General features: G+C 35.4%; 1 protein-coding gene across 8 annotated transcripts in view; it reads right to left on the minus strand.

The window, feature by feature from the left end:
* Positions 1-27,787, minus strand: part of ABCC9 (ATP binding cassette subfamily C member 9) — a 129,210-nt gene that overhangs the window by 34,620 nt on the left and 66,803 nt on the right. For 7 of the 8 annotated variants that reach the window (XM_019834670.3, XM_019834669.3, XM_019834668.3 and 4 more), the window contains 11 exons: positions 25,840-25,878; positions 24,358-24,459; positions 22,600-22,684; positions 21,313-21,393; positions 10,544-10,681; positions 10,086-10,211; positions 6,154-6,250; positions 3,816-4,045; positions 2,998-3,146; positions 2,695-2,764; positions 514-671 (listed from right to left, as the gene is read on the minus strand). In XM_019834670.3, the coding sequence (XP_019690229.1) occupies positions 514-671; positions 2,695-2,764; positions 2,998-3,146; positions 3,816-4,045; positions 6,154-6,250; positions 10,086-10,211; positions 10,544-10,681; positions 21,313-21,393; positions 22,600-22,684; positions 24,358-24,459; positions 25,840-25,878 (1,275 nt within the window). The remainder of the gene's footprint in view (positions 1-513; positions 672-2,694; positions 2,765-2,997; positions 3,147-3,815; positions 4,046-6,153; positions 6,251-10,085; positions 10,212-10,543; positions 10,682-21,312; positions 21,394-22,599; positions 22,685-24,357; positions 24,460-25,839; positions 25,879-27,787) is intronic. The other variant, XM_011283837.4, reaches the window with a different exon arrangement.

Consider the following 27,787-nt stretch of genomic DNA (forward strand, 5'->3'; position numbering starts at 1 on the left):
CCAATCTCTTAAAGTTACAGCCCTTCTATCAGACACTCAGGGTTATCTACTTTTCTGGTCATCACTCTGACTTATCACTTTAACCTTTTTAAATTCTCCTAGTTTTTTACAGAATGCATTTTAGCATTTTACAATATTTTATCCCTTTTTTCCCACTTGTGGAATAGAACAATATTAAATCACTTACCCTTGATCTTACAGGTTTTCTGTCAATGCTATGTTAAGCAAAAGGACCATATAATGAAAAATTTGGCATAGTTTGTGGATTCAAAACTCAACAGGTCAAATCCACATGTTAATATATATCCAGAGCTATGGAAGGTTTACACAACCAATTATAGAAACAATTGTTAATAGATCTCCAAATGAAGCATAATATAGGTTTCATCATGTTAAAAATAGGTTGCATTTCCAAATTCCATACCTAATCTTGAAAAACACTACAGCAAATCTGGATCACAGTAAATCAAATATATAGGTTTTTGAAAATGAACAGAACTTTGTTTTACTTACTTGGAGGCCACTCGAAAGTATTTCTGGATAAAATAAAAGGCGACCCCAAGAGGCACAAGAGCAACCAGGAACACAGGGGTAGCATAAGAAATCATGCCAATGGCAGACAGGCAGAGCAGTGTTGAGCGAGTTAGAGATTCCAAAGTTGGAGGGATGTGCTATTAAGAAGGTAGTTTGAAAGGAAAATGTTTAAGCTCAAAGAAAATTTTGGTTACAATGCAAAAAAATATTCATTTTATATTAATGTTATGTAACTAGTTACAAAAGTAGTATATGAATCTTTTCATTGTAAGCAAGTCTTCACTCCAACTTCACTAACTTCCCATAGTTTAGTATCCATTTATCTACCTATCTACTTATCATCAGTCAGTGTATCAGTCTATTTATCTTGGGAATTTCATGTAAATGGCACTATACTATAAATCTTATTTGTCCATGTGTTCTTGTTTTATTTTACTGGACAAGATAGATTATAAATCTTCCCACATAACCATATACAAATCTCTTTCTTTAGAATGGCTGATACTTTTAAAAAAACAGCTATTTCTCTCCAGTAAGACATTTACATTAATTTTCTGTAACTGCTTGTTCATATCCTTTGCATGTTTTTGATTGGATTATTTACCTTCCTTTTGATTTTTAGATAGTCTTTATAGATTATGGATGTTTTCCTCTTGCTTTATATATGTTACCAGCTTTTCTCCCACTTAATCTATTATATTTTAAATTTGTCTTTGATGCTTTTAGCTCAATAGAAATTTAAAATTTTATATAGTCATTTCTGTTGGCCTTTTTCCTTATTCAGAGTTTTGTGTCTTACTTAAAAAGCCCTTTTGTACCCCAAAACTCTAAAACTACTCTCCCACATTTTATTTATAGCTTTATGTTTTTATATGACTATCTTTATTCCACATGTCTTTGCTTTGTATTTTATGGATAGCTAATTGTCCCAACATCCTTTATTGAAAAAAAAAATCCTTTCTTACTGATTCCAGATACCACACTTATCCTATGTTAAATCTCTCCATATGCTGGTATTTCTGAGTTCTCCATTTTGTTCTTTTGATCTACTTGTTTTCTGTGATCACCAGAGTATTTTATTTTTATACTGTTTTCTGGGTATCTGAAATGGAAATTCTCTTTCTCTATATAGGATTTTTAGGATTTCTGGGATTGTTGGATCTCTTTTCTTCATTTAAGGTTTCTAATTTTGTTTTTGTCATTAGTATGAATAGAATTTATTTTTCACTTAATTTTTCACTTAGTGTAGAGAAAATTACTGAATTTTATTATACACCTTATGTAGACACTCTTCTGAACTTTCAAATTGGGTTTTCATTGTACCCATTGTCTTGGACTCTCCAAGTGGCAATCATGTCCAAATAAGGACTGTTTTATCTCTTCTTTCCCCATATTCATTCCTTATGAAGAGTTTTAGATGCATTGTGACTGACACCAATGAAACATGAAACATTTTCAACATACTTATAGTCAGCTGAATGCATCAAGCATTCTTTTTCTAAATTGAGGATAATTTAGTTATTCCTAAAGCAACTCTGAAAAATCAGAAAAGACAAGTGCTAGATTTGATGGATTCTTTTGTCCAGTTAACCTAAGAGGTCTCTTCTTGGAGTGATCCAGTTTTAGAGATTGAGGACTTTAATTTCAGGACGAAATTCTAGAGGCATAAGGATCTAAAACTAAACTGGGTATCTCTGTAATATTTTCTAAAATATCACACCATTGCCTCATGCAAGAGCCCATCTAATTGAAATAAAGGACCTCTAGGACACCTTGGCATTCTATCCTTTGCTTATGGAAGACACTCTGCATCAATATTAAACTCTTAAGAACTTTACTATGAATGGAGATACAACACTGACAAAATTATTCCTTTTTTAATAAAAAATTATATGTTAGTTTATTCTTTGCTATTTTTCTTTATTTCATTCTGATCCCCTAAGTATCCTATTCCCACATAAATTATTTTGAATTAAGGTTTCCTTTAAGTTTTGATTCTAGAAATCATTTATGCATATAATATTGATATAGATATATATAGGCTTTCATTTAAGTTTTAGATGTTCTCTATGGCTAACAAGAAACATGGTTTATCTTAAATGTTACTTTGCTTATACTGAAAAAATTATTTTTGAACTTGGAAGTAACTCAGGCACTTACCTGATCGATGATATTTGTATCAGCTGAGAAGCGATTGAGAATCAGTCCCAGGGGGGTGGTATCAAAGAATCTAGGCAATAAAAAACACACTGGAATGTATAATACACATACATTGGGATGTATAATAATACTAAGCTATCTGGAACCTAAGCAACTAATGGACATCTTGGAGTCAAGTAAATGAGAAGGTCCCTATTCATTTATTTAAAGACTGAACAAATGCACTAAAATTTCACATTTCACTTAAAGATGCATGTTTTTATGATTTTATGTGGGGAAGTAAGAAATTAGTTACTTTTTTACCTTATTGGTCCAAGAATTATCTTATTGAGGAGATTGTGGTGAAGATTTTTGGCAGCTGTGAGACCCATCCATTCTACAGTGAGAGATGTCACAAGGCAGAGGAAAATACCTGCTCCGCAAAGTATGCTAAATCCGGCCACATAGTAGGTCTAAAAACAACCAACACACAAAAAGACACAGCTTTTTCTTACTAGAACACCAAATATCGAAGTCAGACAATATCTGTAACTTTATTATCTTGAGTCAATTTAAGCAGTTTAAGGAGAGCGGTTTTTGGAGAACTAAAGATAGTACTGCAACCATAGCCCTAAAGCCAAGTCCCCCACCTATTTCCTTCACTCTCTTCCAAGGGCAGATGAGACATTAGAATCTGTTTTCAGGTTTGAAATATTCTTGGCTTTCTACACTGTAGAGCTCCTCCTTCCTATCCCTAATCTCAGAATGACCTGCTAATATATTGGCATAGGTAGTTAAAATCAATACCATCAAAACAACAACAAAAGTGCTGTGTATAAGTTACACACACACACACACACACACACACACACACACACACATTGAGTGCATATACCTCCCCTAATCCAAAACCAAACATTATCATTAAATGTTTCTTACAATAAACTTTGAAACACAAAAGTTATCATAATAAATTCCGTTTTGACAGTTCATTCTATTTCATGGTCCTGTTCTAATTAACTTACTGAGTCATTATAAAAATCCTATGGCATTTGGGATTCTAATATCAAACTAAATAAAAGGGCATCACTGTTAATCTCAGCATTATTTCCTTGATGATTTAAAAACAGAATTCATTATACCTGATCAGCTTTTCCAGTATTATTTATACTGTACTCTGAAGTCCATGTGGCCAGCCAGTAGTCTATAGCCACAATGACTGAATGTTTCAAAAGCTTAGAAAAAATCATCAGGAAGAGCAAGAAGAATCCTCCAGAAGTAAGGTACCGCCAGCAGGTTTTCCACGGCATTTTAGTCCTGAGCCTCATTACAGTGGACATATTATCATCCTCATCTTCCTCCTCTTCTTCCTCTGCAAATAAAGTATTAGTTTAAGCTTTATTCAGTCAACAGTAGATAGAATTTGTATCATCCTACAAAAAAACATACAAAAATATCCCTCAAAATTCTAGAAATACAAATGTTAGTCTTAGAAATTGTGAATGCTTTTAGCAGGGAAAAACTTCATTTAAAAATGGTGAAGAATGAATGAATGGGCAAGGCAATAAACAACAACTATATCCAGATGAGATAATTTGCCAATTTATTATACACCAAATTGACAGAAGTGTAGACTAGAAACTTACAAGGTTACTGAAACAATTGTGTTGCCAATAAAACCACAGGCCTGTTATGCAAACACAATTTTTTGTACTCTAAATTTCTGGATTCATAAAACTTCACCAGAAGGAAATAGACTCTGAAATTTGTAGATACCCAAAAGGGCATAATCTATAGTCTCTATGGCCCATTTTAGATGCGGTCATGGAGGAGCATGAGCAAGAAGAAACCTTCCAGAGGGCAGAGACAGTAAGCAGGGAGTTCCTCTCAGATGTTTAAACCACCTGGCAACTCCAAGATGGCTGTCCTAAGAACACACTTCATTATGAAGACAGGGAATTTTGGCATTTCCTGATTGGCAAAATGTGATTATTTGTGTGGTCCAGGGTCTGTTGTGCATTGCCCATCATTTCCTTTTCCAGAGATAGTTTTCATTGCAGTTGTCTGTTTATATATATTCCACTACTGTATATTGAGCAGGTTGTGGGTAGGAAAGATGGATAACCTGTCTTTGGTTTATAGCTTCAGACCACACAGATCTAAAAACGGACACTATGGGAAGACTGAGCATCACCAAAGATCCTAATATTTTGAGCTGGATGCAGTAAATGAACAGATCTCAGATAATCTGTCCTTTGGTAGAGGTAGATTCAATGTGTGGTGGCTGGAATGGACATACTGACAGCACCTAGTGGGAAATAATGGACATAATGAACAGCAACCTAGTGGGAAATATGTACCATACTGGGCTTTTGAATATTCATTACCTCATTTTATTCTGTAAGAAAGTAGTACTGTCTTCTTTTATCCTTGAGAGAATGGATTAACACAAGAAGCCCAGGGTACAGTACCCAGCCATATACCCACCCCTGGAACGCTGGAGAGAGTAAGATGGCATGACTCCACATTTAGAGTGCATTAGAAATAACTGGTTTAAAATTCTAGAGGATGATGTCTGTTTACAGCACCAGACATTCTTTAAAAATATTTTTAAATCTAAGGAATTGAAGTGCAAAATCAATTCATTCATCGTTCATTCATTCATTCTCTCCATGAGTATTTGCTGAAATACTAAATAGTTCTCATCTGGAATGTAAAGGTAGCACACTTTGGTGTTCTTTGGCCTGAAATTACAATTTTCTCTGTTTCTTAATTGGCTTGTAACAATGCAGTCTTAAGCAAAAACTGTATAGGAAACATGAAGTATAGTGTATTTACCTTAAGGACTTAAGTGCAATTTATCTTATAAACTTCTTGGCAACAAATGTCAAGGCAATGTAATTATTTCATCTCATTCCTCAATTTTCCAGGAACTCATTTTTTTTCTCTACTGTACATTAATAGATCCAGACAACTGAAACATAACAAACGGCTTTTGTGGAATTCTCTTATTCTTCATTGTTGTATTGTCATGAAAACTCCACAAAGACTTACTGAATGATTCAAATATAAGGATTTCAAAATGGTACTTTCTTCCTATTCCCTATTTATTGTTTATTTCTTAAGGACTGACATTTTATTAATAGCTTGATTTGGTCATTCTACTAGACCTTTCCAACTTCTACGAACAAGGGCCTAGATCTACTTACAAATACTGCCTTTTCCTTTCTGCTCTCTCTCACACAGCACAAACACCCTGAGACACACTTAGAAACCACTCATGATGCCTGTTGATGGATTATGTACACCTTTCCTTTGCTCCTTTTCTTTTCATTTCATTTTCAGTATTATGTATTTGGTTTAGGTCTTTCCCCCCTGGAAAGTGGCTCGTTATTCTTCACAGCCACACTCGTGCTTCAGTTGCCAAGGTAGAACAGTCACATCCCCCTTAAATGTTTCAGATACAAAAGAAAGATCTACCTTCATCTTCATCCTCCATTTGGGCTTTGGCCTCTCTCGAATACATGGCTCTTCGGAGGGTTTTCCTCTCTAAAGTTGTTTGGTCAGCTTCCATATCCTACAGCAAACATTGTACTATCATTCAAGAAGCTCACAGCCACAGGAAGATTTTGACGTACCAGTCAGTGACCCACAGGTACCAATCGTTCGTTACCTTTGTCAGTCTCAGGCTCTCTGTAGAAGAACTCACAGGAGTACTTGTGAGTACTTTGTAAAGCTTCAGAGCTTAGAGGTGTTGGGCAGTAAGAAGCCAGGAAAAGTAGCAACAACACAATGGAGCTGACCCCAGAAAGAGGGACACCTCCTCCCACCTTAAAGTGCAATTCCACCAGTGCTACTTCTTCTATCTCTACATCCTTTTCAGATACTCCCTGTAATTCTCTAGCTAAAGATTTATTCATGGTAAAAAATATCTTCCTTTAAAAATGCATGCAGTTCTAGACTGGTTCAAGTACTATCACTCATCCCTTCTTATTATAAATTATTAAATCAGAGTGAGTTTCTTTAGCATCTCACTAAGGTAGCTGCACAAAAGAAAAGGACTTCAATAGGTATTGAAGGAAGGTAGGTAATTTTGAAGCAAATGAAAAATGAGGGTACTTAGGTGCCTAGAAGTTTAGGAGGAAGCCCCAGGAGGAGAAAATACACAGAAAGAGAAAGGAAATGTGCCCTGAACAGACTTTGTGAATTTTTCAGGGTTGCTTCAGACTTGTTCTGTGTTCAAGAAAGGGAGGAGAATTTCATTTTCTCCACTCCTCTGCCTCGAACACCCTCATCCCTGTGGCTTTGGAACTGGACTAGTGGTATCTTTCTGATACACTGTGGGTTAAGTCAGCTGCTGCTGGACAGTTTGGGAAACTAACCATATCCTTGTTTCTACGGGAAAATGCATTCTGAGTTCCAAAAAACTGACCCACAGACTTTTGGAATCTGGTAAATTGAGGGCTTTCTGTATATGTGCTTCCTCCCCCTCTCTGACACCCACACACACCCACACACACAAATTGCAGTTTGTTACATCAATAAACTAATAAACCCTTATTGGTCAGTCTCTAGATAGTGATCATGGTTGTTGTTGTTGTTGTTGTTGTTTTGGCCTCTTACACAACATGTGTGATACAGGATACTTGCTAGAAGGCTCTATTGCCTCCAGATTCTTGGTTAAAAAAGAATGAAAACTAAAGTGTCTCTTGAATAGTGTTTCTTTTTTCGGAGACAATTTCATATCAGCTTTAATTCTGCCTAATGATATGAAAACTAATGCTTACAAATGTGATTAAACACAAAAATAAAGATGACTTGTTCCTTCATGTGTAACGTGATCAAATTGGGAAACAGAAGATGTGGTTCTTGTTCAACTCTCCATGCTGTGTGAGTAAAAGATTTAACATCTAAGATGCTTTAAAAAAATCTTTACTCATTTCTCTTATAAGTAAATGCACGTATTAAGCTCATTACAAGTTAAATATTTTAAATGATGTTGATATTTGGCTTAAGTATATGTGAATTTAGTTTAATTTATCTAATAAATATTTATTGAATAGTTGTTAAGGATCGGATCAGGGGGAGGGCTGGAGACTGGGGGAGGAAACATCAAATGATGCTAGTTTATTTTGCTTAATATTATGATGAAGATAATGGTTGTCATCCAAGCTAGAATTTTTGATAACATTTAAGTCAGCTAAAAGTGTTAACTCCTTCTCTTTGTTGTAGTTTTCATTGCTGTCCTTTTAACATATTCTTTTGTTTCCCTCTTACCCCTTATTAAACTGGCAGTTCTGTCCAAAGCTCAGTGACAGGATACTTTGTTTTGCCATCCTTCTCTGCTTGCTTGATCTGCTTTGGCTCTAGGTTTGTCTTTCTCAACCGTGGCACTATTTACATTTTGACCAGACACCTCTTTGTTGTGGGGGCTGCACTGCAGGATGCTAAGCAGTATCCTTGTCTTCTACCCACTAGATGCCAGAGGCACCTGCCCCTCCACTGTGACAACCAAAAACATTTTTAAATGTTGCCAAATGTCCCCCAAAAAGCAAACTGGGCCCTGGTTGAGAACTGGTGCTCTAGGCAAACACTCGATCCTGCCACACAACAAAGTGAACAAGAGACTGTTTTCCCCACAGTGTGATTCTCCCTGCTTTTGGATGAATTTCAGGTGCCTGCCCTTCCTTAGGTGGCGGTAACCACCCTCTATCACCAGGTGAGGATTCTGGACAGGTGCATGGTTCATACTGGCATTTACTGGCCACTGTTCAACCTCACAACTGCATTTGCTCTGTCCACACTCTAACTTGCTCCATATCTCCACCAGCTGATTTATAACCCTGTAATGTGTCTTTAATTATAGAGCTATGCTATCTCAAGTGATCTCTTCATTTCTAAATACAACTTAATGGACTTTCTTCCTGGCTTGTTTAATAGTCAGTATTACTATAAAATCAAGCCAACAACTTTCTCCCTCTTTTTTTTTCCAGATCTTTTTTCCAAAGTAAACCATAAGTGGCCCCACTCCTTAAGTTTACGTCATATCCTTTTGTCCCTGGCATCTAGGTCACCATAAAAAAAATGTCATTTGGAGCCATCCCAATAAGTTTATAATCAAGTTTCTCACAGTATAATTCCTAAGTGGGCTCTTGCTGATTGTACCTTATATATATTTTTTGATGAATATCTTCATTGGAATGGTTCTGTGATTTTTCCTATTCTACTTAAAGATTTTTACTTACATCTTTTCTTCCTTAGGTAATTTGTTTTTGAGATCTTTGGCAAATCTAGAGAAGACAGACAAACGCTAGGGTCTGTCTGACTTTTTATCTTCCTCTCTCTATGGAAACATAGATCCTTTTATTCTTTTATAAAATAAGTCATTTTAATTTCTGGATATTCTCAGAAATTTGCTGATGTAAAAATTTCATTTTATAATGCTCATTCCATGCCAGGAGTAACAAATTCTGGACACTTCCTAGGCTCGACTCAAAAAACACTTCAAAAATTTACTAATGTAATTTATAATTTCACCTTTCAACTACAAGTTGTTCTTTCATTGTACTCAGTCTGGTTTCTGACTCTGTTATCACCTCATTCAATGTAATATAACATCATACATAACACTATACTGGAATTACATTGACTACAGACTTGGGTTTAAATCCAACTAGTACCACTTATATGTACTACACAACTTATAAGTTATGTAACCTTTCCGGGCTTCAGTTTTCTCATCTCTAAAAGTGAGATCATATTTTCTTTACTTATTTCCCATATTGTATTTACTTTTTTTCTGGGGATTTGTGAAAATTAAATGAGATTGTGGACTTGAAAAACTACATCCATGTAAAAGTTAATTGTTATTTCCTCCTGATCACCTTCCTTCACTTCCCAGCCCTATTCCAGACATGCTTGGCAATTTCACCTACAGCTCACAGTTCTTCCTTCTTTCAAAATCATCTTAGATTTTGTTTTGATCACTGCCCTCCATTTGTAGGTGGTGAGTGAAAATTTCCTCATATTACAGATGAAGAAAATGAGATACACAGAAGGAAAAATAAGATAAAATAACGATATGCCATGCTTTAGAAAATTGTTTTTTTAGAGACATAATTGTAATATCATTCAAATTCAAATCAAAATTCTCTAAAAACCCGAGACTACTTCATCCAAAAATATCATTAGAATTTTATAGTTTCAAAGTAACCTATTTATTAACTATATTATTAATTATATACATATACATATACATATACACATACAATTACTTTGGGTTTCAAATGAGGACCATTATATCATCAATATTAAATAATAATACTTCTTTAGAAGAATTTTTGATAATTATACAGTATATTTATGACTCTTCTGGAGTGGATTCTGAACTCTTCTGAACTATGAGCAGTTACCTTTTCTAGTTCTTGATCTTGCCGATTCATAAGTGTTTTCCAGTGTTCATAAAGCTCAACATCTTTGGTTTGAATGTCCTTCAAAGTCCCTTCTCTTAGTACACTTCCATCCTTCATGGCTATGATCTAAGCAAAGCACATATTAGCAGAACTGTGACAAAAAGCCCTAATTGGCCAAATGAATTACTTTTACCTCAGACAGGATTTCTTAATGTGCCTATTTACTTATATGACTATAACATTAAAATTAATGGTTTTTTTTCTTTTCTTTCTTTATTTAAATTTATTTATTTTTAATTTACATCCAAGTTAGTTAGCATATAGTGCAACAATGATTTCAGCAGTAGATTCCTTAATGCCCTTTACCCATTTAGCCCATGCCCCCTCCCACAATCCCTCCAGCAACCCTCTGTTTGTTCTCTGTATTTAAGAGTATAACACTTCTTTTAAATTCTTACCCAGTCAGCATGTGTTAGATACTGTAATTTGTGAGTTACAAGAACAAGTGTCCTTTTGTCATCTTGGAGAAATTTCAAAATCCCTTCCTGCATTAAGTGATCACTCAAGTGAATGTCCAGGGCAGAGAATGGATCATCCTACAACCAGTAAAATGGAGAGAATATGAAACATTTTCTATATTCTGGATGTAACTCAATTTCTCTAGAAAGTAGAAATACAAATAACTAAGAGCAAATTATCCTTAATATATTTATAAAAAAACAGACTGTATATGTTTAAATTGTTGGGAAAAAGTATTAAATTAAAAAGGAAGTTTTTATTTTCTCTTTTACCTTAAAAATTATTCAAAAAGTGAATAATAATATCCAAAGTGGTTTACATTATTATATCTAGAATCTTCAAGCTCAAAAAACAACACTTCATGACAACCTTTAGCAATAGACTAAACAGGGGTGCCTAGGTGGCTCAATTGGTTGAGTGTCTGACTCTTGATTTCAGCCCAGGTCATATATCACAGTTTGTGGGATCAAGCTCCACATAAGACTCTATGCTGACAGCATGGAGCCTGCTTGGGATTCTCTCTCTCCCTCTCTTTCTCTGTCCTTCCCCCACTCACATACACTCTCTTTCTCTCAAAATAAATAAATAAACTTAAAAAAAATAAAAAACCCACAACAGACTTAACAAAAAATAAAATAATTCTAGAGTTGAAATTTAGATAATAAAAATAGGCATAGACTCCACATCAAGATGGCGACATAGGAGGCTCCTAAATTTCCCTCCTCCCATGGATGCTTTGACTATGAAGCTACACACAGAACAATTCCTTCTGAGAGAAATCCAGAAACTAGTTGAGTGACTTCTACACATTGGAAAACTGAGAAAATACCCCATTTAAAAGACAGTAAAGGCTGAGACAACTCTCACCACAAACCTTACCCTCTGCGCAGCACCATACAATTGGAGAAAATCCCCAACTCCCAACTTCTCTTTGAGGAGTGAAGGGTTGGGACCACACAGCTAGTGCCTCAAATTTTATGGCTGCTATCCAAGGGGCAGGCCCCCAAGTCACTTAGCTTTGAAAGCCAGTGGGGCTTGCATTGATAAGTCCCACAGAAATACAGGAAGCAAAAAAGCAGTTGTTAACACACATGTGAGCACTTACTACATCTATCCTTCCAGGGCTCAGAGCCAAAGGGACAGGCAAAAAACAAACAAACAAACAAAGAAAAAAAACAAAAAACAAACCCTCTTCCCAGTCTTTTCCTGAGCAGAGTTTGCATACTTTACAAGCTACTACCTGAGGGCACAGCTTCTAATTAGCATGAATGTGGGTGCTGATTGTGAGCCTCCCTGTAGACTGAAAGAGCTATTGGAAGATGGCTCAGGTCATGATGTCATGGTTCATAAGTTCAAGCCCCCCACATCAGGCTCACTGCTGTCAGCACCAAAGCTATCAAGGCAGAGCCCTCTTTGGAGGTTCTGACCCCTCTCTCTCTGCCCCTCTCCTGCTTGTGCTGTCTCTCTCAAAAATAAATAAACATTAAAAAAAAGAGAATGAACTATAGAAAGGTAAATTAAGAAAAAAAATCCCATTTACAATCACTCAAAAAAAATTAAAATACCCAGAGTGAATTTAACCAAAGAGGTGAATATCCATCCATATACTGAGGATGTTGGTGGAAAAATTAAAGAGATGAACAAATGGAAAGATACTCTGTGTTCATGAACTGGAAGAATTAATATTAATAATAAAATGTCCAGCTAGTGAAATCCTTAGCAAAATTCCAATAATATTTTCTAAGAAATAGAAAAAAATCTTAAAATTTATATGGAACTACAAAAGACCCCAAATAGCCAAAAAAAAAAAGAAAGAAAGAAAGAAAGAAAGAAAGAAAGAAAGAAAAGGAAAAAATCTTGAGGAAGAACAAGGGTAAAGACATCACATTTCTTGATTGCAAACTATGTTACAAAGCTATAGCAATCAAAAGTATGATATTTGCATAAAAAGTGACACATAATTAATGGAACAGAATAAAGAGCTTAGAAATAAACCCATGTGTATATGGCCAATTAAATTTTGACAAAGGAGCCAAGAATATACAATGACGAAAAGACAGTTTCTTCAATAAGCTGCATTGGGAAAATCACAAAAGACTTGACGAAACTGGACAACTTACACAGAACACAAAAATCAACTTAAAATAGATTAAAGACTTAAATAAAAATCTGAAACCGTAATAGTCTTAGAAGAAATTATAGGAGGCAAGCTCTCTGACATTGGTCTTGGCAATGATTTTTTTGGATTTGACACCAAAAGCAAAGGCAACAAAAGCAAAAATAAACAAGTGAGATTACATCAAATTTAAAAGCTCTGCACAGCAATGGAAGCCATCAACAAAATGAAAAGGCCACCTATAGAATGAGATAAAATATTTGCAAACTACATATTCAGTAAGGGGTTAATATTCAAAACATATAAGGAACTCATACAACTCAATAGCAAAAAAGCCCAAATAACCCAATTTAAAAATAGACAAAGGACCTGAACTGACGTTTTCCAAAGACATACAAATGGCCAACAGGTATATGCAAATGTGCTCAACATCACTAGTCATCAAGAAAGTGCAAATCAAAACCACAATAAGGTATCACCTCACACCTCTTAGGACATCTATTATCAAAAAGACAAGAGATGACAAAAGCTGGTGAGGATATGAAGCAAAAGGGAACTTTTGATGGGAATATAACTGGTGTAGCCACTATGGAAAACAGTATGTAGATTCCTCAAACATTTTAAAATACAACTACAATACCATCCCATGTCTTCATATATGTCCAAAGGAAATGACATTCTCTCAAAGAGATATCTGTTCCATGTTCTTAGCAGCATTATTCACAATAGCCAAGGTATAGGAGCAACCTAAGTTTCTGTCAAAGATGGATAAGATGTATGAATAAAGAAAATGTTTCTCTCTCTCTCTCTCTCTCTCACACACACACACACACACACACACACACACACACAAACACAGAGAGATACACACTTGAGTATTATTCAGCCATGAGAAAGAATACCCTGACAGGTGCAATAACATGTATAAACCTGTAGAGTATTATGCTAAGAGAAATAAGACAGAGAAAGATGAATACTGCATGCTATCACTTCTATGTGGAATCTAAATTAAACAAAAAAAGAGTCAAACTCACAGAATCAGGGTAGAATGGTGGTTGTCAGGGGCTGGGCCTGGGAGTAATAGGTAAAGTTGGTAAAAGAATATAAACTTTCAGTTATGAGATGAAAAAGGTCTGAGGATCTAATGTATAACATGGTGACTATAGTTCATAACACTGTATTATAAAATTGAAATTTTCTAAGAGAGCAGAACTTAAGTGCTTTCATCCTGCCTTGTCCAAAAATGTAAAGATGTGAGGTAATGGATGTGTTGACTAACTCAATGATAGGAATCCTCTCACAATGTATACATATAACAAATGATCACGCTGTACATTTTAAATATGTTACAAATTATTTGTCAAATATACTTCAATTAAAAAAGAAATTTCAGGTGGCATCTGACTCTAGCTAAGTTAACTTCCTTTGCTAGAATAAATCAACACTCATCATAGGAAACTACTAAGAATGTAGAGGCTCTACAATATACCACTCACAATATCCAGGATACAGAAAACAATGAACACATATATAAAGTAACAGGAAAGTTTGAACCAGAGTAAAGAGAAAAAGCAGTCAGTAGAAATTGACTCTGGCTCAATATGGCTCAGATGTAAGAATTAGTGGCCTTTTGAACAGTTATTACAGATATATTCAAGGACTTAAAAATATATGGTAAGGGGTGTCTGGGTGGCTCAGTCAGTTAAGCGTCCGACTTCAGCTCAGATCATGATCTCACAGTTTGTGAGTTTGAGACCCGCATCAGGCTCTCTGCTGTCATTGCAGAGCCTGCTTTGGATCTTCTGTCCCCCTCTCTATCTGCCTCTCCAGTGCTTACTCTCCCTCTTTCTCTCTCAAAAATAAAATAAACATAAAAAAGAAAAAAATATGGTAAAACAGGCATAAAAATATTAATTGGATTAAATGAGATAATACAAATAACGTACTTAGTATATTACCAGCTAAATAATAGACACTAGGTAAATGATAGCTTTATTATATTATTGGTAGTAATAGTAGTAATGACAAGAATACCATACCTACCACTGACCTGACAATTGTCTTGGGAAGAAAGGAAGCTTTCATGTGCCAAGTGATTAAGTCACTTAGAAAATGATTTAGGGAATTATATTAATTGACTGGTGATGACATTTCTATTATTTATTTTAACATACATTTTATTTCTATAATGTTACATACAGCATCAAAGTAGATGCTTGACATTTTGGAATTCTTAAAAGAAGAAAACTAGAAACTATTAGAGAAAACTGGAATCTTTCCAGAAAATAATGAATTATAAAGCAAAGTTACCTGCAGAGAGCATGGTGAGCAGATAATGTAATTACCAGTTGGAAGTGCTACTCATGGCAGGGGACTGAGAGAAACTCAGGGAGTGCTAAAGGGACAAGCAGTAGAAAACAGTAGAGGTTTCTGGTAAAGAATTGGGAAGAGCGATTGGAACAGGGAAAAAGGAATTCATAAATGTCTTCTTCATCACACTTATTTCTTTGCTGTTCTTGCATATTGCACTTGCATGCAATATGAAACAAGTTTGTACTTTGTCTTTTAGGACCAAAAAAGAAGTCTACTCATTCTACTACACATATGCTACATAGTGAAATAGTTAAAAACTGTAACTGGGGAAAATTTTCTGAACAATTGAGTAAGCATGGTTATAGTATATATACAGATAAATTGCACTGGATAATTATCTGGACAGTGAAAAGTAAAAGCAATTTCTATTGAGATAGAAATTGTTATCTGGAAGTTAGAATAAATGCATGTATGTGATCATTATACCAGTTATATGATTACTCAATAATTTCACAAAAGTCTCCATCAATCTCTGCCTGCATCAACAGAAGCTATAAGCAAGATGGCTTTATTATAGTATTTAGGAGTAGCCTGTATGAAAAAGAAATATTAACAAGGCATTTAGGTAGCTATTAAAATTATAACAGCTTTTAAAAAATCAGTTTACTGATTTCATAATTACGAATAAAGAGGTGATGTAATTAATGTCCTCAAACAGCTTTTATAGGAATACATTTAACAGTGGAGACATGCTTACTGTAATCTCATTTGTTTAGATCATTTAAAGAATGCAACATTTTGGACAATGTAATAAGTTGACAAAGTGATATCAACACACATGTATATATACATATACATACATATATTAATGTGAATATATATTTTTTAAAGATGGTAACTAAACACAATGCACTTAATGACACAATTATCTTGACTGTCCTGAAATTTCTTTGGATGACATGGGAGATATTTCAAAATCTTTCAGAACCTATGGATCATCCTAATGAACATTAATTATTTCTGAAATGTTCCAAGATGTATGCATAGGAGATTGAATTAGCTTTCAACTACTGTCCAGTGAGTTTCTTTTTTGAATCATCACAGACATCAGCTTTTTGTCACTTAGCTTCTTTTAGTAACAAGAAGAAAATCTCTTATTTGAATTTTCTAATTGTTAGATTTTGGATAAGTGATAGAAAGATCAATTACTATTATATGGAATTTCTTTTAACATAGAGAAGTTCTGATGGCACTTAAGAATTACTTTAAAAAGGAGAGTTCAGGTATCAGTATAAAGTGATGTAGAATAGGGGCACCTGGGTGGCTCAGTTAGTTAAGCGTCTGACTTTGGCTCAGGTCATGATCTCATGGTGTGTGAGTTTAAGCCCTGCATTGGGCTCTGTGCTGACAGCTCCGAACCTGGACCCTGCTTCAGATTCTGTGTCTCCTTTTCTCTCTGTCCCTCCCCCACTTGTGCTCTGTCTCTCTCTGTTTCTCAGACATATATAAATGTAAAAAAAAAAATTAAGTGATGTGGGATAAAGCAATGTTTCCACAGCAGTGGAAAAAATACCATTAGTATCAAGGTTATACTGGTGAAGTTTTCTCTATCTCCATTTCCAATAAGGTAGCAAGGATATAATACCAAGACTTAGCTACCAGCATATCACTGATTTTCCAAAATCAGATAATGATTATAGAGGTAATCTGATTGCTTCTGAGACAACCTCCTCCCTCTGATTCCAATAAGAACCGTAAGACTCCCTTGCGATACAAACTATTCCAAATGATTCTGAGAAGTTTTCATGTAGAAATAGCACATGAACTGGAAACGAGTTCTTAATAATAATTCAGCTTGGTTTTCTATAAAATTCTGACTTTAAACGTATAAGATAGTAAGGCATAATGCAAAGTCCATTATCTCTAAATTAAGAGCCTCAAATTTTAGTCACGACTCCACCTCTCTGACGCTGGGTAATTTTCCAAACTCAATTATTTCATTTGCAAAATGGGGATAATAAAGAGGCTTTTCAGAGAGCACATAAACTTTTTGCAAAGATCAAATAAAGTAGCATGGGAAAAGTTTCTGCGGAGTGTTGTAGAAGTGTTATTTTATTATTACTTTCTTATAAATAGATTATAAATACTTTCTTATAAATAGATTCTATACTTTCTTATAAATAGATTAATACTTTGCTAATCCCTTTCAAGCATCACAATGAGAGTTTATTGACTTCTAAGAGTCTCTTAATAAGGAAGGTGGTTAAGAACATAGGCTATGAAATCAGGTTATCTGGGTTTGTAACCTTGCTTCACTATTACTATCTATATGACCTTAGATAAATTATCCCCCAAAGCCTCAGTATCCTCAACCATAAATAGCAGTAGTAAAACAATAACGATAATAATAATAATAATAATCGTAATAATGCTAAACCTAATAGGGTTATTCTGAGAATTAAGTGAGCTAATATGTATAAAGTACTTAGAATCATGCCTACATCACAGAGATCCCTTAAGAATGGTTGCTATCATTTATATGCCATAGCTTCATTAAGGAGCATCTTGGTGTTACAGTCAAATGTAATCTTTAAAAATTTTTTTTTTCAACGTTTATTTATTTTTGGGACAGAGAGAGACAGAGCATGAACGGGGGAGGGGCAGAGAGAGAGGGAGACACAGAATCGGAAACAGGCTCCAGGCTCTGAGCCATCAGCCCAGAGCCTGATGCGGGGCTCGAACTCACGGACCGCGAGATCGTGACCTGGCTGAAGTTGGACGCTTAACCGACTGTGCCACCCAGGCGCCCCATCAAATGTAATCTTTTATACAACTTAATAAAAATCTAGGTTATATGGGTTGGGAATCATTTCTCAAGATTCAGTTTGTATATTAACATTTTGGATTTAGGGGAGATACTTTTTTTAAAAAAAATATTTATTTTTGAGTGGGGTGGGGAAGAGCAGAGAGAGCGAGACAGAGAATCCTAAGCAGGCTCCACATTGTTAGCGCAGAACCCAATGAAGGGCTGGATCTCACGAACCTGAGATCATGACCTGAGCCGAAATCAAGAGTCTGACACTTAACTGACTGAGCCACCCAGGCGCCCCAAGGGAGATACTTCTTTTAAAGAAAGTAAAACAATTTGTCAAAAGCCAATTCAATGAATAAATGATTCTTCCTTTTTTCAAGAGCATATTATTATTTTTTATATACGTACGTACAGTTCTCACTAGTGTATTCTTCTTATATTCAAAGAATATCTATAAATAGTATGTATTTTTTGTATGGATATATTTTTGGAAATAACTTGTAAGTATATTCACTGATATAGCACATTTGTATATGCCATAAAGCTTCAAAAATAACTAGTATACTTCATACACCATTAAGAAGTTTCCATTTGGCTTTGATATTATGTAAAGGCTAATGTGATAAAGTTTAATTAGAGTAAAACAAAACATCATCCAAGTAATTATTTGTACAAGATCCTGAAAGATAGGGGAAAAGGCTTTTTTCTCCTTTGTTTCTTCTAACACAGAAGTTGGCACTGAGGACATTCACTAAATATTAATGGATGGGAAGATGGAAGGAAGAAAGGGTGGAAGGGAGGAAGGGGAAGGGTTTGGGAAAGGGAAGAGAGGGATGGGAAAAGGAAAAGAGGAAGGTAGGAAGGTAGGGAGATAATGGGAAAAAGCAAAAGGAAGGGGAAAAAAGGACAATACAGGTGCTAACTTGACAGTAATAATTTTTTTTAATACTAGAGATTCTTAGCTGATCAGAAAACAATACTCAAAAGGCATGCAGCTCTAGCTCAGACATTGCCACTCACTAGTCATTAGTCCTTGGGTAAGGCACTCTATGCATATGTTTCTTCATCTAACATGAAGATACCATCTACACTCACAGCAGTCATAAGATCAAATGGGATAACACTGTGGTTCAGAGTACTTTGTGAATTTTTCTACAAAGAAATTATAGGATATAATTCTGAGGTAATTATTAAAACACATCAATAATATTTTTTGCTGCTAAAATATTCAATTTCAGGTTGCAATGAAGTAAATATTTAGATCATAAGATCCAATAGTTGTAAGGTTATCTAAGCTGATCAGAGTGCATCTAGAACACACTTTTTCAAAGGGACTCTGACAAGTACCATTATACCCAGGATTAAGAGAAGTTATCACAATTATATTATTGTGGAAGAATTAAAAATACTAAACTTGCTTAGCTTAAAGTAAATTAAGAAAAGTTATGAAAATAATATTAAAATGTTGAATATGACTGCATAAAAGAAATATATTTGCTGCTGTAGAAGCAGAAGGAAAACCAATTAATGAAAAATCCAAGGAAGTAGATTTTAATCACTTAATAACTTCCCGATAAGAGCCATCTGTGGTAGGCAGAATAAAGGCCCCCAAACATGTCCACGTCCTAATTCCCAGAACCTGTAAATGTTACCTTATATGGCAAGTGGGACTTTGCACATATGATTAAGATTAAAAACCTCTAGATTGGAAGATTTTCCTGAATAATCCAAATAGGTTCAAACTAATCACATGGATCTTTGAGAGAAGAGAACTTTCCTAGCTGTGAAGAGAGGAAGATGTGACTAGTAAAAATGGTCAGAGATAGAAAGTTACTGGCTTTGAAGATGAAGGAAGGCAGCCATGAGCCAAGGAATGTGGGCAGCCTCTACAAGTTGGAAAAGGCAAGGAAATGGATTGTCCCCTAGAGCCTCCAGAAGGGAACACAGCCCTAACGACACTGATTTTGGTTCAGTGAGATTCATTTTAGACTTCTAACCTACAGAACCATCAGATTATTTAAACCACAAAATATAGCAATTTGGTATGGCAGCAATAGGAAACTTATACAGTGACCAAAAAGGCCACCTGAAAGTGAAGCAATCTGTCTTCAGAGTCATCAAAAAGCTGTTAACAGGCAATATGAAAAGTAATCCTATAATGAATGGATGGGAATCTACAATAAGTTAACCCTATGAATTCTTTGAATAAGTTAACCAGACACCAATCTGGATATCCCAACTCTCAACACCCCAACTCTCAACAACTCTCAACTGATTCTACAATTGTAATAAGTAACAGTCACTAAATTGAAGGCAGTGGAATGAACAGGGATAGAGTACTAGACCCAGAAGACCTTGGTCTCTTTCAGATTTCCAAGTCACTTCATCTTCAGGCGGTTCAGCTATTAGTTAATCCTAAAATTCGAGAAGTCATTTCCAGTTGTAGGTCCATCCACTATGGAAGGGATTTACAAGTACATACGTTACTGCTAGATCTTGCTATGGTTTTGTGGTGTAGTTTTTCTGGAGAATTTTGGTGACAGGTACTCTTAGGGAGATTAACCTAAAGTGAATTTCCAGTATGTCCAAATTCTACTCCTATCCCCAGCAATAGATCCACATTTCGTGAGAGACTTCAAAACCAACCTACTTTTTAAAGAACTTATAGATTTTAGATGGAATGAAAATTATAAAGAAGTCTGGAAACCGGAATTACAGATGGTTAATAATTGCACAGAAGGAGAAGGCAGGGGAAGGATGCATTTACATACTCTGCTGGTGTCTAATATACTACTTAAAAGTTCAGTTATTTTGGCTACCTCCTACTAGAGGAACCAAACTAGGGCAAAATTCATAATCAATATAATCATCAAAACCTGTTTGTGGATCCATAGGTAGATCAAGATTTTTTACCCAGTATATACAGGAGGGTCATCCATGTAGCTTTTTTTAAGACCCAGGCTCTAGACTCTGCCCTTATAAATTATGATTCAGTAGGTCAAGGGTGGTACCAAAATTTCTATAGTTTTAGAAAGCTTCTCAGTCAAAGCTTATGCACAGTCTGAGCTGCACACCACTGTAATGGAGTACTATGCTTACTTCCCCCTATATCCACCAAGAGTGCATTTTCTAGCCTTTCTTTCTTTGTCATCCAACATAAATGAGAAGGCATATGATCTTGTCCAGTTGATCCAACACTATACAGACTTTTCCATTAATGATACTCATGGTTAAGAAACTCACATAAGCAACAATTTAGGGCACCTAAGCCACTTGGACACCAATCTGGATAATCCAACTCTCAGCCTTATGGGTTGATCTGATTTGTACTGTGAGATTTTATTTCCTTTATGTTCTTTATTATTTCAGAAGTTAACCCATCTTTCCTTGAGTAACCTGACTTGAATCTTTAAAGTCTCATTTGTCCAGAGGGAAACATGAAGTAGAAACAAAGATCATATTCTCACCAAAAAGACAATGTTGGTATTTTGATAGAGAGCTCGTGCCACACAGATTCTTTGCCTTTGACCCCCACTCAGGTTGATGCCCTAGAGAAGAATAACCGTAAGTATCCAACCTTTCCAAAAGCAAATGATCTGACGGTGAAGAATTCTCTTTAAAATACAAACTTGTTTTTCAAAAATTTTAAAGTAATGGTAATTTATTGATTAAATTGTGATAGCATTAGTAAGATAAAATCAAAATTGTCTATTAGTCAATACTTGAATCATAGTTAAGAGAATTTTTGAGTGGTAACATGAATTCTTCTTTCACTCTGATAGACAGCTCTGCTGTACAAAAGCTTTAATAACCAAACACATGGTTAGCGCTAAACACTGCCAGCAATTCCAAAATTTTTACTAGTTTTGCAAATTGTATCTCTAGTTTAGTTAACATATACCTCTTAAAATTTATATTGCCAATTATGTTCAACAGTCTATACAGCAATATGTTTTTATAAACAACTACCAATTATAACAATTTTTAAACTAGTATTTATTGACCACTTAGTATGTGCAGACTTGTGTAAATGCTTTTACATTCCTTATTTCTTTTATTCCTTATAGCAATTCCAATGTCTAGCATTATTCCCTTTACTTTACACACAAGGAAACTAAGGCTCAGAGAAGTCCATGCTCTTAAACAGTATATTATGCTGCAATCAAGAACAGCCATTAAGAACACTGACTATAGGGGCGCCTGGGTGGCTTAGTCAGTTAAATTTCAGACTCCTGATTTCAGTTCAGGTCATGATCTCATGACCATGAGTGCTCTCTCTCTGTCTCAAAATAAATAAACTTAAAAAATTTAGCCAAAATTGTTTTAAAGATTGTATGCAGGCATAAATATTTTTTAGCTGCTCAGAACAGTATGACATCACCATTAAACATGTTTACACAAAGAAAAAAGGATACTTTAACAAGAATAAATAGAAGTTGACAAGAATGGAAGAAGTCGGAAGCAATCTCAATTTCAACTCCAAGTATGTAAAAATACATTTGATCAAAGGCAGGAACTGCTTTGTTTTCCTTGAGAACTCTCTAGTAGCTAGCACAATGTTAAGTATATGGTGGTTACCCAACAGATACTGAAGACTGGCATTAAAGCTCCTGTGCTCCTATTTCCGGAACCTGCCACTAAGCAACACACAGCCCCTAAGCTCTCAGATTTCATTATGCTCCATTAAAGGTTAAAGACGACCAGAAGACTTTTTTAGATGTTTGTTTTATTTAATTAAGCTATACATAGCTCACCCTCTCTCCAATTTCAGTTTGGTCTCCAAAAGGTAGTAAGTCAATATCTGGCTGAAGAGAACAGGCATCCGTAACTGCTTTGTACCTTTGGGAGAAATTGTTTTGAATTTTTAGATCACTATTAATATACTACCCATAAAGTAAGTCCCAAGTTCAATATCTTGGAAGCCAAAATACAACATTTGTTGAACAACTTGGTATCTATTTGCCTCTACATTGGGTTTGTGGAAACCAAGATAAATAGATTTTGGTTTCCACTCTTATAAAACTAGTAAATGGAGAAGGCTGATAAAGAAACATATAATAAAATGGATCTTATTAGGTGCTACAGCTGATGTAGGTGGAAAATGCTTCTAACATACATAGAAAGAAATGGTTGACCACTCTAAGAAGTCTTTGCAAAGGAGGCAACATGTAAGCTGTATCTGGAAGATGGGTTGTAACTTGTTAGGAAGAAAATGATGGAAAGGAGGGAGACTTCAGGAGCTGCATGAAGGTGAAAAGGCCATGGTGCATCTCAGGGACAACAGGAGGCTCACAAGAGCTAAAACACAGGTTGTGGGTGGGTGTCTGTGCATATTATCATGCATGCTGAAGGGAAGAGAAATGGAAGGTGTTGAGGATTGATGATACTCAAACAGATTTAACACCTGGACTGGAAATGATAAATTGCAAGTATAGGAGATAGGGAGCACTAGGGAAAATATGAATAATTTCATTTTCTCAATCACCTAGTCTTAAAATATTAAAAAGTCATTGTTGATTCTTCCCTCTTCTTCTCCCTGCTCTTATTTTTCCATTCTTATTCAAGAATTGTTTTTTTGTCAGCTGTCTCTTCTTTTCTATTTCTGCAGTCACCCCCAAAGGCAGGCAATGAACACTGCATGCCTGGATAATTATTCCAACAAATGTCTAAATGTCTCCTTGCTCCTAGTGCAGATTCATCCTTATGTATCTATCATTACACTTTCAGATTAATCATCACAGTTACTTCATTATTCCCCTTTCTAAAACTTGCTGTGCCTCCCCAGAATGCATAGAATTATATCAAATTGGCTTTTAAGGCATCCGCTACCTCAACTCAGCTTTCATTTAAATCCATTTGCCACTGTGAATATACATAAATCCTTTTCTGTCTGGTTTGTTCCCAGGGTCCCAAATGATCCCATGTAACTTAAGTTCTTCCTCCCACACTATCTGATTTCCTCTTCCCTCCCTTCCCTGTGCCTCCCCCTTAAACTAATTCTCCTTAACTTTCAAGGTTTGGCTGAGGGTTTTAAGACCCAGCCTTCTGAGGCTGGCTTAAGGGTCATGGCCTTTGTACACTCTGGTGGTATTTAAAGACGGTTGAGAGATGGCGTATTCTGGCTGCTGTTTGTAACTAGAACCTCTCAGATCCCACATTCTTCCTTTTCTTTCCACAGGTAACTTTCTTTCTTCCTTGGATTTTTCCTTCTATTTATCAATAACCTCACCACCCCCTCAACCACCAGCCCCTCCACCCCTCCACACTCCACCCTCCATGATTCCATTTCAGCAGCTTAGTTTTGGTGTACAATAAGTATACAGGATGGGCTGAAACGTCCAGTCAGACTTCTATTTAAAAAGTTGACTCAAAAGACCTGGTGATGAAGATGGAAACAGGGCATGCAGGGAAGAAAGGAAGGCATGGCTCTGCGGGTTCCAGAAACCATGGACCAAACATAAGCATTAGAAATAGTTGCTCATTTTAGTTCTAAATTTTACATTCAAAATTACCTCTGTTTGTTGAAAGGACTTCCAAAAGTAATATTTTCTTCTACTGTAGCATTTAATAGCCAAGGTTTTTGAGCTGCGTAAGCCACAGAATACCTGTTCCTACTGGAAAATGGAAAAGATAAACAAAACACCGAAGGTATAAAAAGATGTTGTGCTGTATGTGTATTTTAGTAAAACTAAGAAGAACAAAAGTTGATGAAATATCTTAAACACAGAAATGGAAAGCTTCTAAGAAAGAATATTTTAATAACCACCAAACTTACTATTTATGGTTAAGTATTTCACCTGAATTAGAAAGGTTAGAATTTAATCAAAATGTTCCTCAATGTGCAAAATTTGATTTTGCTATGCTAAAGAAGTGTTTAGAGGTATAAACTATAGGTTGAAAATTTATTTTGTAAAATAACTACAATTTTTAAAATAATTAAAAGGTCAATAGCAATACACTCTCTCCAATAGCCACTGATATTTTACTTTATACTAAAAGCACCTTACATAACTCTGAATTTTATATGCAGACCTTAGAAAAAGACATTAATTGGTACTGTGTCTGTGGCTTATTCATGTTAACAATGTTTTAAGGTAGTAGATAATATATAATTATTTCAAAGCAATAATACATTGAGGAATCCATTTCAATGTTGAAATAACTACACATTTAAAAGCTACATATTTCAAAACATATTGAAATAGCTTATTTCCTAAAAATTATAGCCTCTTCCTCCTCCCCATTTTTTTTTTTTTGGTTTACACATTCTACCAGATGTCTATACATCAGACTTTAATTTGCAATCACCAGGAAAATACATATGAGTTGAAGATAAAGAAGATGATGGAATTGGGGTAGGAAAGGGGTCAGCTTAAAAGTCACACTTCCACAGTTAGTTCATGGTCTGTAAGTACTAATTAAGGAATCACGGTTAAAAGATAGTAAGGTTAAGAAAAAGAGTAATTAGAAATATTCAGTGATCATCCTGAAACATGTCTTAGGAGTTTAAAAGATATGATGATATAGAGTATGCTAGTAGTCTCTGAGATCATTGTATGTGCAATAGAACAGTGGTTCCCAACTTCTGACATGTCTTCTTCTTCTCCCCCTGGTCTTTCCATCTCTAGCTTATGGACAGATCCCATCACTGTTTAACTCATAAACAATATACATATTCTTGTACTTTTATTTTATGAAATCCCAAAAACAATTTACTAAGAACAGTTTGAGTTTCGGCCAAAGTTGAGACATCTGTGACTCATGGAGAGGAAAACCGTTGACACAATGGGCCATTTTGTTCGGCAAATTAATTTTTTTAGCAGACTGTAAATGTTGGGAACCACTGCTATTGGAAATATGTTGGTACATTTTAATAAATAAATTGGTACATCATCAGAATGAATAAAATGACTAGGAGTAAGAGTCTGAGTATTAGGTAAAGTCTGAGGAAGAAAGTTATTCTTATTGAATACAGATTAAAATAGAAATAATACCTTCTGGTTGCTTCAAAAGAAGGTTCAGATTCATTTACACTGCAAGTATGGCAAACAATGTTCATTAATTATGAAATATAAATATAAGAATGAATGTGTGCATATATCAGATAAAAATAAAATAAACATTGGACATATTAATAGCTATGTTTCCCAAATGGTTTTTGATATTAATTTCAAAGACAAACCAGACAAATAATAATTTTCTTTTATGTCTTCATCAGTGAGGAAATAATTGCTTAGTAAGCTTCCAAAAGATAGATAGCACTGTTCTGTTTCATTACAACATCTGGGTTCATACAGTGACCTGGGTTCTACACCACCTCTGTTCTATCTAGCTGTATAAATTTAGGTAATCTTCCTACAATAGTTTCCTAGTCTGTATAAGGATTTGGTATTTCCAAAGTCTCCCTACCTTTAAAATTGAAATCTAATCTGTTTAGATTCCTAATTAGCCATCCTATGGCATGAAAAAAAGAACTACTTTTGGGGCTCTAAACTTGAAAGGTTTAGACACAGCTTGGTCCTTAAGGAATCCTAAGAAAGATAGACACGCACAATAGGTCAAACCACAACATTTGGGTATGGTTATTGTTTGATATGATTTACGTACAAAGAGATGTTTTCCTAATAACATTTAGTTATATCTATATTATGGGTGAAAAACACCTATTCATTTTATTGTTCTAAATTTGAATAATGTAGTTGAATTCAAGACCTGAATTCAAAAACTACACACAAAATTAAAGTCCAGTGGAACTCTAAAAGTAGATCTCATTTGGCTCTGGAAAGCACCATATGCTTTTATGGAGAAAATATACCTAAGTATGTTGTCTAGTAATACTTAGCTTAGAGCTACTAATGATAAGATTTTCATGCTTGCATACTGCTAATGACATCCTGGTAAGGTTAACTAAGGCAGGAAAAAACAATTTCAGACTAAAAATCTCCTCTCAATAATGATTATTCTCTGACCCACGTTGCTCACATACCAAAAATAATGAAATCTACATTTTCCCAAGTGATATTTGCTTATAATATGCTTTAGTATCAGGAAATTTGGATTTTCAAAACCACACTGAGATACCACCTCACACTGGTCAGAATGGCTAAAATGAACAAATCAGGAGACTATAGATGCTGGCGAGGATGTGGAGAAATGGGAATCCTCCTGCACTGTTGGTGGGAATGCAAACTGGTGTAGCCGCTCTGAAAAACAGTGTGGAGTTTCCTCAAAAAATTAAAACTAGAACTACCCTATGACCTAGCAGTGGTACTGCTAGGAATTTACCCAAGGGATACAGGAGTGCTGATGCATAGGGGCACATGTACCCCAATGTTTATAGCAGCACTTTTAACAATAGCCAAATTATGGAAAGAGCCTAAATGTCCATCAACTGACAAATGGATAAAGAAGACGTGGTTTATATATACAATGGAATACTACTTGGCAGTGAGAAAGAATGAAATCTGGCCATTTGCAGCAATGTAGATAGAATTGGAGGGTATTAGGCTAAGTGAAATAAGTCAGGCAGAGAAAGACAGATACACTATGTTTTCACTCATATGTGGATCTTGAGAAACTTAAGAGAAGACCATGGGGGAAGGGAAGGGACAAAAAAAAGTTACAGAGAGGGAGGGAGGCAAACCATAAGAGACTCTTAAGGACTGAGAACAAACTGAGGGTTGATGGGGGATGGGGGTGAGGGGAAAGTGGGTGATGGGCATGGAGGAGGGCACTTGTTGGGATGAGCACTGGGTGTTGTATGGAAACCAATTTGACAATAAATTATATTAAAAAAAGAAATTTGTAGTTTTTAAATGTTTATTTACTTTTAGAGAGAAGGAGATAGAGAGCAAGCAGGGGAGGGGCAGGGAGAAAGGGAGAGCAGGGAATCCCAAGCAGGCTCCGTAGTGCCAGTGCAGAGCCTGACACAGGGCTTGAACC

This window comes from Felis catus, chromosome B4, assembly GCF_018350175.1.
Source record: "Felis catus isolate Fca126 chromosome B4, F.catus_Fca126_mat1.0, whole genome shotgun sequence".
Lineage (NCBI taxonomy): Eukaryota > Metazoa > Chordata > Mammalia > Carnivora > Felidae > Felis > Felis catus.